Source organism: Gouania willdenowi, chromosome 9 (assembly GCF_900634775.1).
Source record: "Gouania willdenowi chromosome 9, fGouWil2.1, whole genome shotgun sequence".
Classification (NCBI taxonomy): Eukaryota; Metazoa; Chordata; class Actinopteri; order Blenniiformes; family Gobiesocidae; genus Gouania; species Gouania willdenowi.
The window spans coordinates 16,294,219-16,311,920 of NC_041052.1; the positions used below are offsets into that span (position 1 = coordinate 16,294,219).

The 17,702-nt window shown below is 39.3% G+C and overlaps 1 protein-coding gene across 1 annotated transcript; it reads left to right on the forward strand.

Annotated features, from left to right (window-relative positions):
• Positions 1–5,049: 5,049 nt before the first annotated feature.
• Positions 5,050–17,267, forward strand: vamp5 (vesicle-associated membrane protein 5). The gene is made up of 3 exons (XM_028457687.1): positions 5,050–5,308; positions 14,644–14,787; positions 16,561–17,267. Exons 1-3 carry the CDS (start codon positions 5,306–5,308, stop codon positions 16,702–16,704), a joined length of 291 nt encoding a protein of 96 aa, XP_028313488.1. The 5' UTR covers positions 5,050–5,305; the 3' UTR covers positions 16,705–17,267.
• Positions 17,268–17,702: the final 435 nt, after the last annotated feature.

A 17,702-nucleotide genomic window follows, 5' to 3' on the forward strand; every position in this document is an offset into this window, starting at 1 on the left:
ATATTGTGTTTTATATACCAATGAGAAATTTATTTTGAAAACCCCCTAAATTATTTTCAACAATTTATTTTAATTACTAAAATTGCCACAAAAAAGTCTGGTAAAGCTTTTTTTTTTTTAAATCCTGCACAAGTAAAGATAAACAACTCTAGAGTCTTTTCACAGTATCCTGAAAATCAGTCAAAAGGCTCCCGTCTTTGGTAAAAATCTACCTTATCTCTTGTTGTCAAAACTGATGACTCCGTTCCTGAGCACTGATTCCCATAACCACGCACCAAATAAAGCCAAAACAAAGCCCGTCTGTGCCTGAGGGAAGTGTGCCGGGACTCAGACTGATGTAGTCATGCGGACTGTGAGCTTCCCATCAATGTTCGAGAGTTGGAAATGGACATGAGTGAATGTGACCTTTGTGCTTGTGCTGCTTTTCCCAGAAGAAGCCCGTCATTGGCCTCCACCATGACCGAGCCGACTCAGCACGTGCATGTCAGATGTTTGGATCACTCCCATCATGTGATGGATAGAAGTCCAGGTCATCTGTTTCAGTATTGGCAGTGGTTGTCCGTACGGTTGCCGTATCAATATACCGACATTCTATCCATATGCAGCGCCCCATTTGGCCAGTTTGAGACTAACCCTAACCCTAACCCTAGCCCTAAACCTAACCCAACCCATAACCCTAACCCAACCCATAACCCTAACCCAACCCATAACCCTAACCCAACCCATAACCCTAACCCAACCCATAACCCTAACCCAACCCAAACCCTAACCCAACCCATAACCCTAACCCTAGCCCTAAACCTAACCCAACCCAAACCCTAACCCAACCCAAACCCTAACCCAACCCATAACCCTAACCCAACCCATAACCCTAACCCTAACCCAACCCATAACCCTAACCCAACCCAAACCCTAACCCAACCCATAACCCTAACCCTAACCCAACCCAAACACTAACCCAACCCATAACCCTAACCCTAGCCCTAAACCTAACCCAACCCAAACCCTAACCCAACCCAAACCCTAACCCAACCCAAACCCTAACCCAACCCATAACCCTAACCCTAGCCCTAAACCTAACCCAACCCAAACCCTAACTCAACCCAAACCCTAACCCAACCCAAACCCTAACCCAACCCATAACCCTAACCCTAAAAATAGTTGCAATATTGGGTTATAACCTAACCCTAAGACGCTACGTGTAGTTCGGTAACCGTACCAATAGCACCAGAGGTTGATCGTACAGCAACCGTACAAATAGACACTTTCTTTAGGCTTTTACATACTTGTTCTGAAGTTGTTGCCATGGTTTTTGTTGGTATTGTCCCGCCCTGGGGCAATCTGCATGCTATGTGCGCACGCACTAAAAGAACAGCTTGATATCAAGAACAACATCCTGAAATACCTAAAATGTGTCTTCAATTCCCTTTCCTTTGGTCCTGAAAAACACAAAACTAGTAAAAGCAATTTCCCAGTTGATGTAATGGTTCAGCTTGTGAACACGTCGTCACAGGTATCTGATCTGTGCTGTTGATTAAAACATCAGATGATAATCAATTCTGTGTATTTTCCGTGTCCGTTTTTTTTTTATTTTTTTTTTACATATTGTATAATTTACAGTTTTTCTGTCATTTTGTGTGTTTTTGGAATCATATAATTTGTGTATTTGTTTTTGGTGCCAGACAAGATTAGACCGAGGGCTTCATGTAGCTTGCGGACCTCAAGTTGCCCAGCCATGGATCATCACGACTGTTCTTATATCGTGTGTTTTGTTCTCGGTTACTCATCGACTTTTTGTTGACAGAAGGCTGGTCACTATTGAGACACTATAGTCTCTAACTGCCAGGATCAGGGTTGCCAGACACAGTGGAGGATTTCCTTTACAAAATCTCTGTTAAAGAGAAGTTAAAAATGCCCTCAAATGTTTAGGCTCATCATACTATTAAAGTAAACCATCTTAATCCACCTCAGTGACCTTTTGAACGTGAGATAATTGTCCAAATGATTCGCTCTGGTAACAAAGCACAAGACACACTTTGGGTCACTTTCACCCCCAACATTTATTTTTGGTAATAAATCTCGCCACGGTTCCCTTGGATACAGTAAACATCTCATGTATAAACTTAAAAAGGAACAGACCGAATCTACCACAATTTTACACAAAAAAAAGTCAAAATGTACAATTATTAAAAAAATAAAATAAATAACCCCAATAAATTAAATTCAAAGTAAATTAAAATAAATCTCAGACTCTAAGTATAGCTACATTTATGAACTCTAAACCTGAGAAAATAACCTCCATTCAGTGCTGTTTTGGTGCCGTGCATCAAATTTAATCTGATTAGTCTAGCTATGATGTGATGCATTTGATTGTTGTCTGGTCATTTCAGTTATTGTAGTTTCATACAGTCCATTCGTAATTTTAAAACAAAAAATAATAATTTACTCAGTAACGGTTGGGTGTAGAAATGTAACAAATGGCTTGAGTACTTGTAATCCGGTACTTTCACCTCTGCCTTTCTGAACATTAAGTGTACGTTTGTTGTTGTTTTATTCATGTTTGCAGTCATTTTGTGTGTTTTTGGAGTCATTTTGTGAGTTTTTGTTGTCATTTTGTGAGTTTTTGTTGTCATTTAGTGAGTTTTTGTTGTCATTTTGTGAGAGTTATTTTGAAAACTGTGCATCATTGTTGTTTTGTGTCTTTTCTGATAGTTTGTGTATTTTTTTTTAGTCAATTTGTGTGTTTTTCTTGTAGTTTTGTGTGTTTTAAGAATTCATTTTTTTGTGTGTACCATCTGTTGACACCTACTTTATATTCCAGGGAAGGGCTAGAACCAACACAAGCTCCTGGAGAAATACATACAGTATATACGGTGCAAACCACCAACTCTCACATGGTCAGCAGTCTTGCTACAACCACATGTGTAGTGGGGGGTAAGCCTGTTGCCCTTGTCCGATCTAAAGTATCCGTCTGCCTCATGTTGTGTCTCACATGTTGGACGAATTGGAAAGAATTTTCATTGCTGCCGTTAAAGTACTGCTGTACGTTTGCCAGCTTTTTATCAGCCGCGTGCCACAAGGAAACACTCTGCTGAAGAGACAAAGACACGTTGGTCTTCCTGTGATGTCACACATTTCACAGTTTAGACCATGGCTGTCGTCAAATCACATGTAAATCCTCCAACAGACTGTGGAGCGTGACAAGAGGGCTATTGTTTGGCCGGGCCTTCAAAAAGAGTTGAATTATGTGATGAAATTCTTCTGCATGAAACAAGTAAGACACACATGAAACCACTTTGGAGATAGAGAGTGAACTCACAGGGTAGAGGAGCAGACGCCCTTGTTAAAATGCTGCGTAGTCCACCAAAGTGGGAAACACCCTGGACTGAAGAGGCCCAGCAGCACACACAGCTCTGCAGTCATTCTGGAAAACCTCCACGAGAAGAGTCGAACAATCAGATTATTTCATACATTGCATCATTGTGAAAGACGATATGCACTCATTACACACTCATTTATTTACCCATAGTTCTCTGCGCCAATGGAACGAGACAGCTTGACCGTGAGACAAATGTTTTGGATAATTTGTTTGAAATACTATATAAACTTGGCACAAAAAGTGAGGACATTTGTGTTTGGATGTTTTGTTTCTTTGCTGTAACAATGCTTCTTGGACGTTAACATACAAAGCTCTACATTGTCAAGCTCCTGTATATCTTACATCTGCTTCACGTTTCTGAGAAACGTCTCAATGCCCCGCCCTAAACTGCTCCACTTCCTCCCACTGCCTCTCCCAATTTACCAGAAGCCACGCCTCTACTTTTCCACATGTGCATCATGGAACATAACAAGGTGGCACCGGTCACATTGATATAGATCTATGGGTCAGGTTAGAGCCTAAATCAGATTTACCTGTTTGATGATGTGACGCGTGGCCTTGTTTTTGTGCAGTTCCGCATTCGCTTTGATTGACAGTCTCAAAAACAGGAAGTCAAAGCCTATTGGCTTGGCGATCACGGTGCTCATTTCCATTTGTATAGGGGTCTATAGGACGAAGGAGGGACTTATATACATTAATGTATATGAATGACCATCAGCAGTAGACCATAGTAAAAGACCAGTTAAATATCGTTCAAAAGATTTCTCAGAAACTATGGATATGAGCTTTAAAGAATTCAGGGGAATTTCACCTACAAGTCCATATATCGGCCCGATATATCGGCCGGCTGATACTGTATATCGGTCAACCTCTAGAGATGATGTGAGTAATTGTAGGCTATTTGATATGTCCCATACAACTGTGAGCATCATGGCTCTGGTCATATCAAAATCTCTCCATTGCTTCTTTTTATATGTTATAAATAAATAAATAAATAAATACACACGCACACACACACACACACACACACACGCACACACACACAGCCTTTCTTTTCTCTCTTTCTCATAGTCATGGTGCTGGCAGTGATATTATGAATAAGAAACCTTTCCAGGCCTGAGCTGGTAAAGTGTAAATGGGAGTATGTACAGTATATGTTACAGAAGGTGTGTGGTGTGTGGTGTGTGTGTGTGCGTGTGTGGTGTGTGTGTGTGTGTGTGTGTGTGTTTGTGCGTTGCGTGTGTGTGTGTGTGTTAGCTCTCTTCTCTCATTCCTCACTCAACTTTTTTCTCTTATTAATATATTCTTATAATTTATTATACATTTATCATTATGCCATAGCCTACCTTGTCTTTGTTGGAGCATAATACAAAGTCATTTAGCATGAAACCACGTATATTTCAATGTTTGACTGCGTCCTGTATTGTAACTAAGCCTCAGGTTTTTGTAACAAACTTAACCGTGTGATTAAAAAAATAAATAAATAAATAAATTGGGAAGTTATGATGATTATTGTAATTGGTGGTATACCATCCTCAGTATAAATAAAGGTAGGGCAGGTGCATTGGAGACCCATCCAAGATGGCGGCTGCGCCAATACGTCAGCTCCAACAGGCGGTGTCAGTTGATGAGGCGTCTGTATATTAAATTTTGATGGGTGGAGCCAGACCTTGTCCGGACGGACCGTGAACGTCTCACAGGTTAAAGTCCCAGTTGGGTGAAGTGACTCACAGACAGACACAGACACTGGTCGGTGCGGAACAAACTCATACTTTAACAGACTCGGACTTTATTGGACCGTCTGTGTACAGACAGTACAGACAGTGTCTGGACGCGAACCAGTTGTCGGACTGGTATGTGGTTTTTCCAGTAGAGCTGATAGGAGTCAATGCGTGTGTTGTGGATCCACTGACAGCACCGACAGTCATGGTAAGTTTACACCGAGGCTAAAAAAGTGGGTTAAATAAATTCACAGACTTTATTAACATAAGAGATTTAAAGCTGTAGTTTTAGTGTGACCTTTATAATCAATGTCAGTCCCTGAAGGAGGAAAGAATTACTTTATGTTTACAAAACAAATCAACCTCATTTTGACACCCATAACTATAACACTATAGTAATAAATAAATATATATAACAATAAATACAACCCACGTGTTTGTTCCAGTGTTTTAAAAACATTTGCTTTACCAATAATGTAATAATAATTGTAATTAACATTTAATTCACACTTCTATACTTTTTTTTTTTTTTTTTTTTAACATGTGTGATCTTAAGCGATGGAGTTTATGAACTAATAAATAGATGAATGAATTAATAATATTAATAATCATATTATGTAGCATATCTCTTTTTTTCAGAAATGTATCTAAATTAATTAAAGTAAATAAATACAAAGATAGATGGCTTGATAATAAGTACAGTTTTTTATTTATGTTTATGTTTTTTATTTCAATAAATAGAAACAGGTACATATATATATATATATATATATTTGTTTTGTTTACATATACAGTACCTCTCGAAAGTACTAATACACCTTGAACTTTTGCATATTTTGTCGTGTTTACAACCATAAACATAAAGATTTTATTTTGATTTTTTTACTGAAAGTTCACACACAAGTAACAGACAACTGTGAAGTGAAAGCAAAACGATACATGATTCTGTTATTTTTCAAAAAATAGAAAACCGAAAAGTTGGGCATTCACACGTATTCATACAGCATGAGTTAATACTTTGTGGAACCCCCTTTTGCTGCAATAACAGCAGCAATTCTTTTGGGGGTACGACTCTACAAGATTTGCACATCTAGAGACAGGAAGTTTAGCCCATTCCTCTTTACAAAACAACTCCAGCTCTGTCAAATTAGTTTTCAGGTCTTTCCACAGATTTTCTATTGGATTTAGGTCTGGACTTTGACTGGGCCATTCTAACACATGAATATGTTTTGTTTTAAACCATTCCATTGTAGATTTAGCTTAGAATTTAGGGTCATTGTCCTGCTGGAAGGTGAATCTTCGCCCCAGCCTCAATTCTCTTGCTGACTCCAGCAGGTTTTCCTCCAAAATGTCGCTGTATTTGGCTTCATCCATCTTCCTAGCTATTCTTACAACCTTCCCAGTCCCTGCTGAAGAAAAGCAGCCCCAAAGCATGATGCTCCCCCCACCTTATTTGACACTGGGGATGGTGCACTCAGAACGATGAGCAGTGTTAGGTTTGCGCCATACACAACGTTTTGCATTTGGGTCAAAAAGTTCAATTTTTGTCTCATCTGACCAAAGCACCTTCTTCCACATGGTAGCTGTGTCCCCCATAAGACTTCTGGCAAACTCCAAACGGGATTTCTTATGGCCTCCTTTCAATAATGGCTTTCTTCTTGCCACTCGTCCATAAAGGCCAGATTTGTGTAGAGTACGACTGATAGTTGTCCCATGTACAGATTCTCTCAGCTCAGCGGCAGTACTTCGCAGCTCCTCCAGAGTCATCTTGGGGCACTTGGTTGCCTTTCTGACCAGTGCTCTCCTTGTTCCATCTGTTAGTTTAGGTGGACGGCCGTGTCTTGGTAAGTTCGCAGTGGTGCCATACTCTTTCCATTTCCGAATGATGGATTGAACAGTGCTCTGTGAGATGTTCAAATCTTGGGAAATCTTGGTATAACTTCTACTACATTCATGTAGTTTTTGTTGTGTTTTTTTGTGTACAAATAAATCATTACTGAAGCACCTTCTGTTGAATAAATAAGTAAACAAATAATTGTGTGCACGAAGCAGGATGGCTCAGCACGTGGTTTAGTGATTAGTAGTGGTGCTTTGCAGCAGGAATGGCCTGGCTTAGATTCCCCGTGTGACTGTGGACACACTGAAACCGTTCTGTGTGCAGTTTGCATGTTGTCCTCATGCTTGTGAGGTTTTATTGAGTTGATGTGAATCTCTAAACTGCCTGTGCTTTAACACTGGTGATGATAAAGGAGGTGAAAAAAGATGAATGAACCAATAAATGACACAGAATAGAAACAAACTTTAGAACACAGATGTGTCTACACCCAAACGACACATCTATGTGTGATGTTGTGATGATTCTTTTAAGACCTCAGTAGTAACCCAGTCATACTAGACAAAATTGATTCAGATGGACTGGAAACAAGTATGTTTGGTTCAATGGAGTCTCTAAACCTTAGACAACATGAATACATGTGAGTGTGTATGTTGTGTGTGTGACCTTTTTTACGAACTGGCAGCCAATCAGGGTGTCCTCTGGACTCTGGAAATCCCTGGGAAGGTTTATATAGTACGGGTGTCCCAATACAATGTTTTCTACTGGCGGATATTGATCAGCGTATCAATCATACTTTTATTACTTATGTTGTAGTGTGGAATATTACAAAAGGCTTGATCAAGTGATGTTACTCAGACATTATTAACCACTGGGTTACATAAATTCTAGCCTGTTGCTATTGGTCCGGACCCGAACCTCAGACAAACCTGACTATAGTTCCGGCACTCCCTGTGCGCATGCGTCCGCAACCCTAACCCACCCGTGTCCTTCTAGCTATAGTTGCTTCAGTTTTATTTTAACCCTAACCCAGGAAATACCCTTTTTTTTTTGGTATATGTTTTTTTAAAGGTGAAATTTGCCATGTTAAATGTGTATAAAAAAATACGTCAGAAGTGGGATTCAAACCTACATCAGCGGAAGGAAAAATCCTTGAGCCTAGCGCCTTACACAACTTGGCCATCCTCACAAGATACATTACGCTTATGTGGAAAAGGTCTGGCAGTAACGGAACTGCGCATGAAGTGCCGGAACTATAGTCAGGTTTGTCTGAGGTTCGGGTCTGAAACTATAGACACTTCGTAAATTCTAACCTTAAAGAATGTTCGACAATAAACTAAAAATAAATGAGAAGATCCTGAAAAATAACATCAATAAATCCAATAAAAAACAGTGTATATTATATGAGAGATTCTAGATGCGGGCCGATAGCATCCAAATTTGTTTGCTGATATCGGATCAGGACACCCTTCAAGTGTCTGTGCCACCACCAACACAATGTGCACTTATTATAAACCAAGGATTTTTGTTACAAATTGTCTACGGCCTAAAAAGCGCAGAAGTGACGTAAACAAGGAACGCTTAGTTTGTTTACACGCATACAAGGCACAAAAAAGTTTGACATTCCATCAGAAAAGGGGAAATTTGCTTGAGTGGTGGGTGTAGCAACACCTGACTTGCACAACATATGTGGGTGGTGAAACTGAGGAGAGTCATTGGTCTGGTCCGACCGACAGCGTCTTTTGTTCTGAACACTCCCAGTTGTTTTGAGGTGCCGAACACTTTTGGTTTTGCTTTAGAAATCATGTCACGCATTGCATTGAGGAATGTTTAGTCCCGTAGAGGCATGCATGTACGTGTTTTTATTTCATTCTTACTGTGATTTCTTGCATATACGCCCCAAAAACTAAAATGACTTCCCAACAATTTACTGGTATTTTCACAGAGTCAAAGTTGTTAATGGAAGTAAATTGACCCGAGTCATCACTGGACATGAACGCCATTGGTTCTTTCATGTAAACATAGAGACGTGTCCCTTTTTACGTGCTTTGCACATCATGCACCATTGTTTCTTCGCTTCATCTCAGACACACTACATCTTGTAGAAACATGCTGTAACATCTTCCTTTTGATGATCTTACCCACAGTACGGGGGAAAAACACACAAAATGATAAGAAAAACACACAAAACTACAAGAAAAACTCACAAAATGGCAACAGAAACATACTAAAGGACACCAAAAATACATAAAACGACAACAAAAACTCCACAGAACCATTTTGTTCTTTCTTGTATCATACTACTTAATTTTTCCACAGCCAACTTTACTAAATACCTTTTTAATCTTTTATTATTGATAATCATAATGAAAGTAATGTTTGAATGCTTTTTTTATCATTTGATATGTTTCTTGGTTTTTTTTGCAATAAAAAACTGTGACATACTGTTATCAATTATTGGCAGTTTCATTCATTCATTTTCTGCCCGCATCATTCGTTGTTTTTGATTTTATAATATTTAAAATGGATTGATATTTTGATATAAATCAGGTTTAAAAAACTGTAGTAGTTAGGAACCACTTCCTTAAATAACACATCGTAAGAGTCAGTTTCCATTCGTTCAAAGCAGAAGAGTTTGAACTAAAACTGAAATCATGGAAAGCACGATGAATGAAATGGGGAAGTAGGGGTTGTGCGGAAAGTACCAAAAGATTGAAAAAAGTGAAAGTGAAAGATAGATGTATGTGTGTATATGCGAGAAATGCGGGCCATCAGGTTGTACTTGTTTCTAGGGCTGTAGTCAACCAAGGAAATGGTTGGTCAACCAAGACTATGGCACATGTAGCGATTAGTCGACCAAAAAAAAAAAACGGAGAAAAAGAGAGACAAATATTTAGTTTTGGCGTTTTGTGGTGCTGATTTGCTTTTAAACACAGACCATTCATGATATGAACTTTATTCAAGCTTTGACCAGAACCCGACAAAGCAAAAGTGAAACCTACAGGTCCTACAGACATTGGGTATTTATATCAGAGCCCAACCTGAAACCGACAATTAAAACCTGTTTTTTCCTCATACAAATTTACATTTGATTTAGTGGTAAGCCTGCTTTTATTTGAAACTGTTAATGTTAACATCAGATCAGCACACAGGGAAACAACCGCACGTCAAACACACACAGGTGTGCAGTGTGCCCGCGGTGCCAGAGACAGCAGAGGATCTATTTACATAATCCACGTATCAAATATAAGGATAATTCATGTTCTTGTGTAGAAAAATGATTGATTTAACAGCGGATGCTTGTGTTTCAAGCCTGTCTTAATTTGTCCGCTCTCTGCTGTGATCTGCTCTGACAGCTGAAGCACAACACTTTTTTTTTTTGCAGTGCAGCACTCACAGCTGGACATAGAATCGTGTTTAGGCATTAAATATATTATATTTTATATTTAATCCTTATCATCTATATAAGTGCATTGCTTTTTTTTCTTTTTTTTTACGGTATTGAAACTGATACCACTGCTAGTCGACCATTGAAAATCTTGGTTGACCACAACGGCATCGACCAATTAGTCGACTAGACGGCCAAAGTTGGCAGCCCTTGTAATGTGACTGCAGGCAGGAAGGAAGTGAGGAGAGGAGCCGCAGTGGGCAGCACTTCCTGTGTATTAGGCTTTAAACTGGGCCTATTGTTTGGTTCAATGTGCCCACTCTGAGGCTCCTTTGCTCTCTGAGGAAAAGTGAAACTCTACCAACACTGTGTTTTCTTCAAAATGTGGACAAAAAAAGCAGAGGAGGCATCATTTAGGCATCACAGGTTAAAGATGTGCTTAAGTACATGTTCGACTCAAAGCAAAGAATTCTAAGATCGGTTAGCACTGCACCCATTTCAGACAGAATGACTTTGACCTGTCAGTTTAAATGCAGATTGGATTTTTGAAGAAATACAACAAAGGCAGCGTGAGAGTGTTTTCCTTGGTGTGTTTCACTTTTAACTTCACCCAGCTCAGTTACATTTGTCTGCAATACAATATTTACAACAAAAATATAGCTTCGCTTTTGCTCAAACAGACAAAAAATCTCCATCAAATTATCATTATGTATTCCGTGTATAAAAATGTACTCATGTTCACCAATTTTACTGTTAAAGCTCCTAACAGGAGTTAATGATCCTCATGGAGTGATTCGTTTGCAATGATTACATCTTTTCATTTACCCGGAAGTCAACGACAGTAGCACGTATGCTACTTATACAAAAGCAACAGTGGCCTATGCATCAAAGCATCATGCACCATGAAGCGCCTTACAGCTTTTCATAGTACGTCATTAGCGATACTTTAAACGTCATTTTGCCAAGTTTAAACTTTAGTTCAAGATATCTTCAACTACCTCAACTAATTACATCTTTACATTTAAATGTTAAGATGGTTTTCTATTGGTCACAGTCTAAAATCTCACCCCGAGCATCATTACACCGGGTTTCTCAGCCCCTAATTCTAATGTTTTCCTGATTCAGTAGTACACTGTTGCTGCTGCAGTTAACTGTAACGTGTATGTGCATGACAAAGTTTTTTCTAACCGTGCGTCCACTTTTTATATTGAATTACAGAGCACTAATTTGACTATAGAGTGATTTCATCCATTGCGTCATCAACGCCATTTTGGAGATAAAGCAGCAGGTCTAGAAACAGCACGCAGACAAGAAAATCCCGAATTTCTAAACAAAATAGTGAACTATTACCGTGTTTTTGGCTGTACCAGTCGGTCAAACAGTGAGACACAGTTGGAATTTTATAGATTGCCAAAATTCATAACAAATCAGGGAGAACAATCTCACAAGTTGTGGCTAGCAAAGCTCAACCAGGATCTATGAGGCAAAAATCTGGACAACATCCGGACCGAATTTGTTTGGCCCATTTCTTGTCAAGTAAGTAAATTGTTGTTTGCAGCAACTCGTAAACTAATTTTCTAGTGTGATGATAACAATATACAGTAATTCATATCAATGCCAAAACTACCCATCATAAGAACCGTTTCTTCCCCCAGGTTGTTACTCTAATGAACGCTAAACAGTCAAAGAGTGTCAGACCTGTTGCAATGAAATAACCCTGGAACTAAATTGTAACTGTGAATGTACAAACACGTATATTATTTAATTTAAATGTACATCTATGCACACTTGTTAATGTAAATACTGGAAAAGATAATCACATGTTTACTTCATCATTCTTATGCACTACTCACCACTGCAGGTTAGTTTTTACCCTACTAATGATGTGTTGCTGCAATATTCGGATGTTGTCCAGATTTCTGTTTCTTATCTGTTCATCTGTTTCTAGCTCATTTACCAATTCCTTGTATCGATGTGTCAGCATTTGAAGCCTCTAACATAGTAAGCCCGCCTGCTGTGCATTGCCAGATACCACAGATAGTGTCAAATGTGCCAAAATTCCACCTAGATGTCCTCCTTTCAACACAATAAATTGAACCTTGCCACTCAGCTTCTACAGCAGTTGGCGTTCACGTCATGATTTCTTTGTAGAGTTGTAGAAAGTAGTGAGGCAATTTTCAGCATGGAATTATTGTGAGTAGAAGTTAAAGCTATTTGTGCTAAAGTAAAAAGTTGTTAGAAGAAAAAAAACAATAAAGTGAAGTACAGATACCAGAAAACCCTACATAAGCACAATAACCAAGTTCTTAACTCTTTGGTCTTCTAGCTGCTGTAGACCAAAAAGTACCAGTGATGTGTTGAGCGCTGGCTTCCTGTTTCTGTCAGTATTTAAGATGCTGGTTTCCTCTGACGGCTCCGAGGGTAAAATGTGAAGGAGAAAGCTGACAGGCGACAAATGACTTTGAGGTGAAACGCTGTATGAACATCCGCTGTCTCGCTGACCTCGGCCTAGAGAGTACATGAAGCCTTAAAAACACTCTGACTTTCTTTACCACGCTGCTTTTTTGTGATTGAAACCGTGATTGATTTATTTTTTACTTTAAAATTACCCTCATTTTCAGTGCTGTTGCACACATTAAAGTAAAAGCAAGATCCACCCCTGAAAAAGACGGCCAAAAACGAAGGAATATGAAACAGCTACTGCACAAATAGACAGTCTTAGAGGAAGACCAGAGGTGGGGAAATGAATAGTAGTGTCTCAATACCGATAATTGTATCCATCTGGAAGGACAAAATGTTAATTTAAATAATTAGCAATGTGATGAAACCTAATTATTGTCTAAGAAAACATAGCAGCTGTATTGGCGTCAATAGCTATTCATTCATTTGTGTCAGAGAGTACACGAATCAGAGTACTTCTACATGTTTAAAGAAAAGGGTATCGGCACATCTCTAGAAAACATCTTCAACATCTAAAACAGTGTTTTGGAAGGAATTGTAACAGCCACTGCACAGACTCTCAGAAAAAAAGCTTTTGTGTGGGGGTGTGTGCGCTTGTGTTGCTTGCACACAAACTGCTCAGCAAATACATCACCGCTCCCCCACTGAGTATAAGTATGGGCAATCAAGCACAAAAGCAGAAGGATGCCTTTTCAAAACAAAATGACAGGAATATAGATGAAAATAAAATACATGGATTTTTTATAAACTTTAAAACTTTAGGGTTAGAGTCCACATACCAGTGCAGGGGACCCTGTCCTTAATAGAGGATTTATTTCTGGTTTGTACATTCAGTCATTTCACTTTGACAGGACAGTCCTATAAAAGCAGTTTTTTAGGGAAGCCACTGTTTAGCCACTCCCAAAGTTAATCAAAGGTGCAATGTCATCAGGTCAACTTATTAGTTTAAATTGTATTATGTGGTAAAGCTTGAATTCTTTGACCGTACGGGCTTGGTCTGGTTCTGGCTTATTTTGATCGTTACACCACAGGTCAGGGTTCGGACGCTGCACGATAAATATATGGTCAGGTGATTGTGTTTCAATTAGCGTGAGAAAGACTCATGTACCGTCTGTAGCGTTACACGAAGCTGCTTATTATATTTATAGTGCACGCAGAAGGAGGAGCTAGTAAATAAAGCGGATGTTAAAGCAACTTGCGTTGGACCATTACTCGGGATGTGTCTGGTGAAACAGGTTTGGGCTTAAGAGACATCAGCTTCATTCGGGTCGTGTTCTGTCGGGCTGAGGCTGGGTTGGCTGTTATGTGAGGGACTATATTGTAAGGGTGTGTTTACGTTAGTCAACTAATGATTATTGTGCATCCCTACTAGTAAAAGTTACTGTTAGGCTTCGTACTATTGAGTGAAACGCCTTGTTTTTTAGACTTCACAAACTAAACCTGGCATGGATAAAGTGGCCTACATACTTGCTCTGGACTTGTTAGGGTTGATGGTTCAGAGATAACTGAGATCAGTTGTTTATCCCAAAACTTGAAAATCTGCTGTATCATGTTTCATGTGTGACTCTTTCAACAAGGCAAGAAGACGAGGCAAGGCAAATGTATTTGTATTGCTCATTTCGTACACAAGGAATGTGCTTTACATGATCAAAAAATGCAACAGAAAACATACAACAGCTTAAAATCTATGAAAACATTAAAGTCGGCAAAAAAAAAAAAAAACAATTTAAAATCATCAATAAAATCATGGACAGATTCACTTTTCTCTCATATAAAGATTCCTGTGGTAACACCCAAAGAGCAGAAATCTAGTCCATCATGTCCCAGGAATTAACCGCTTTGTGTGTTGTAATGTGTGCAGGAAAATGGTAGGAAGAGCCTACAGCAGACCCAGGAGGAGGTGGAGGAGGTGAAGGTCATCATGCTGGACAACCTCAACAAGGCTAAGGAGAGGGAGGGCAAACTGGGCGACCTCGAGGATCGAGCCAATGAGCTGCTGGAAAAGGTGAGAGGAGTTCCAGAGAAGCTGGGAAACCTAACATCCCAGCAGGAAGTGTTGTTTATGAAAGTCTGGCCTGTACAGGCAGCACCAGGATTACTAGCTATTAAAGGTCACGGTGAGACCTAAAAATAAACCTTAGGTGGAGCGGCAGAGGAAAGCAAATGTACAATTTACATCCTGATTGTGTTTTATGAGGCTATGTTTAGAAAGGTATTTCCTATTGTTTGCTAAGATGAATGAGGAGAGCTGGTCTCTCTGGGTACCACAGAGAGTGTCCAGGACATGCCAGGAGGCCAGCGTCCGTCTCGGGGTCGGCCGGCAGGTCACAGCGTTCCCACATTGCCCCACCGGATTCTGTTACATGACACTTTTACAGAGAACTGTGAAAACAGACAGGCACAAGGATGGATTTAAAAACACCAAATCTAGAAGCAGAAGCACCTGATCAGACTCAAAACAACATAAAAATGGACACAGAATAATAACTACAATGGATACAGGGTTTCTGTTATGATGTTACATTTAATTTTAGATAATCAAACTTTGCAACAACAGCAAGGATTTGGACCAAGAACCATAAAGCAACTGCTTGTAGGGTGTCCCTGGTCCGCAGTGGTCATTAGGGATTCACAATATTTAGGGTACTAATAATTTATCTGCTTGGAGTCGCTGACAAACCTTTTTTTACTTATTCAATGAGACAATTTGAACTGATAAGTGGACCTGGCAACATAGGCCCATCACTTTACCCTTGACCCTGCTACGTGCTAAGCTAACCCAAACATGCGGGTCTGGTCTCTGATATGGAGTTCCTTTAGTCTCAGCGAGGGACGGAACATTAACATTTGTAATACATTGAATGGAAAGTTTCATCTTTAGGTTTCCTTATCACTCACCTGGAAAGATGCAATTATAATATTATTATTTTGAAGGAATATGAATCAGCCACTGCCATGAAAGCGTTAAAGACTACGTTTTTCAGTCCTTGATTTTCCAGTTAATTAGCTGCATGTTAAATCTGCCTTAATGGTTAATCATTCTCAAAGGCGACACTTGTTATTGACTAATGCACTTAGTTTTGTTAGACATTGATCGTATCAGGGAGGTATAGGTGAAGTGTTGGAGTAGGGGTTGGAGTATCCAAAGTACTCCATATCCAAAGTTACAGGAAACCAAAAGAACACCTGGAAGCAAATCTGAGGAACTCAGAAAGTATCTCGAAGACATGATGAGAGACGATCTAAGACAATGTGCCAGCAAGCACGCAGGGTTTAAGCACAGGAATCAGGAAGATGGGCTTCACGTGTGAGCGGACACAAGTGAAAGATCCAGGCATGTTCTGTCTGTACCTACACACAGACAGAACAGGGGATACTAAACAAACAAGAAGGATGCATATAAACAGAGACTGGGAGAAACACAAACAGAGAAACCACAGAATAAATCAGAAGCTACAATAAAATATGATCAGAAACAGAATAAAAGAAGGTTTGAACCCAAAGCTATCAGACTACATAACAACATAAAACAAAAATATAATGTATAAACTACTTTTTGTTGGTTTTACAGTTTATTAGATTTACTTTGCCATTTATTATGTTAAAAAAAAATATCGTAAATCCTTCTACTTGGATAATTAATACCTATATATATGTAATTACTGATCTCACTGGTTGGAAATGATCCAGTGTCAGTGCATCACTGTGCATGAATCCTACATTATCCTGCATAATGAGATGGTTTCTCCTGTCTTATAATCCTTTGTTTGGTCCACAGAGCGGAATGTTTGAAAAACGCACCAACCAGGTGAAGCAGAAGATGAAAAGTGGCAACAGTAAGATGAAGATCGCGTTCATCGCCGTTGGAGTTTTGGTGGTCATCGTCATTGTGGGAATTATTATTTATTGTACAGTTCCATGAAGGAGGAACGTTGAAGGAAAAAACGTGGAGTCGAACTGCTCGCTGTGGGCTGATATTTATTACAGTTACAAGATTACAATTTCATTTTAGCAGACGCTTTTCTCCAAAACGACGCAAACAGTAAGGCTTAAGGGACTTGCTCAACATCCCACAGTGATGGTCCCAGTTTGGATTAAAACTGGTGACGCTTACAAGCCCGCTTCTTTAAACGTTACACGTCCCCGGGCCATGGGAGAGCCGCTATGTGTCATTAGTGTCACTTACTAAGGGTTTTTCCTCCAGTCTAAATTATTGCTTGCTTTGTACGTCACTTGAGGCAAAAGCTTCTGCTAAATGAAATTGTAGAATTGTGGTGTAATCGTCCTGTTGAAATGGTACCAGTCCTCGCTCAACTGCTGCTTCGAATGGAAGGACACCATGAAACCAGTTCACTGGAGTTTGTGAATGTCATTGACTGTAAATATGGAAAAGATGGGAGGAAACTGACGGAATGTAACAACAGACAAAACAAATGTTCTCCTCCTATCTGAGACAATAAACTTGTGTTGGTTTTTTATGTTTGACTTCCTGATTCTAGACATTTTAATGCCCGCTCTTGGTTGGTTTTGTACATAGTTAGTTTGCAACATTATTCACCAAAATCACTAAACGTGGATCGTTCCCAGATGCATCAATCAGTTTCTCAGATTTTAAGACGAATGTCCTCTTCCTGATTAACCACTCAGTTTTTATTACTTACTACCATCTGAACTAACGACCCACGGGGAAACTCACAGAAAAATCATTTTGTCCTCTTTTTTTAAATAATTTGTTAAAGTTTTATTAATTGAGGCAACTTTTTTCAGCAAATTTTAAGAAAAAAGTTGTCTGAATGAATGAAATGAAAATGATAGCTAAAACAGACGTTCTCAGCACGTTCTCTATCAATAAAGTGTTAGACATTTTAATACCCACTCTTTCTCTGCAATGTAAACAGACTCATTCCTGCTTAATTTAGT

What these genes read in the sequence shown, in the direction of transcription:
- vamp5 (XM_028457687.1), top strand. An exon ending in CCAATGAGCTGCTGGAAAAG is followed by an intron (nt 14,788 to 16,560) that starts GTGAGAGGAGTT and finishes TTTGGTCCACAG; the next exon opens with AGCGGAATGTTTGAAAAACG.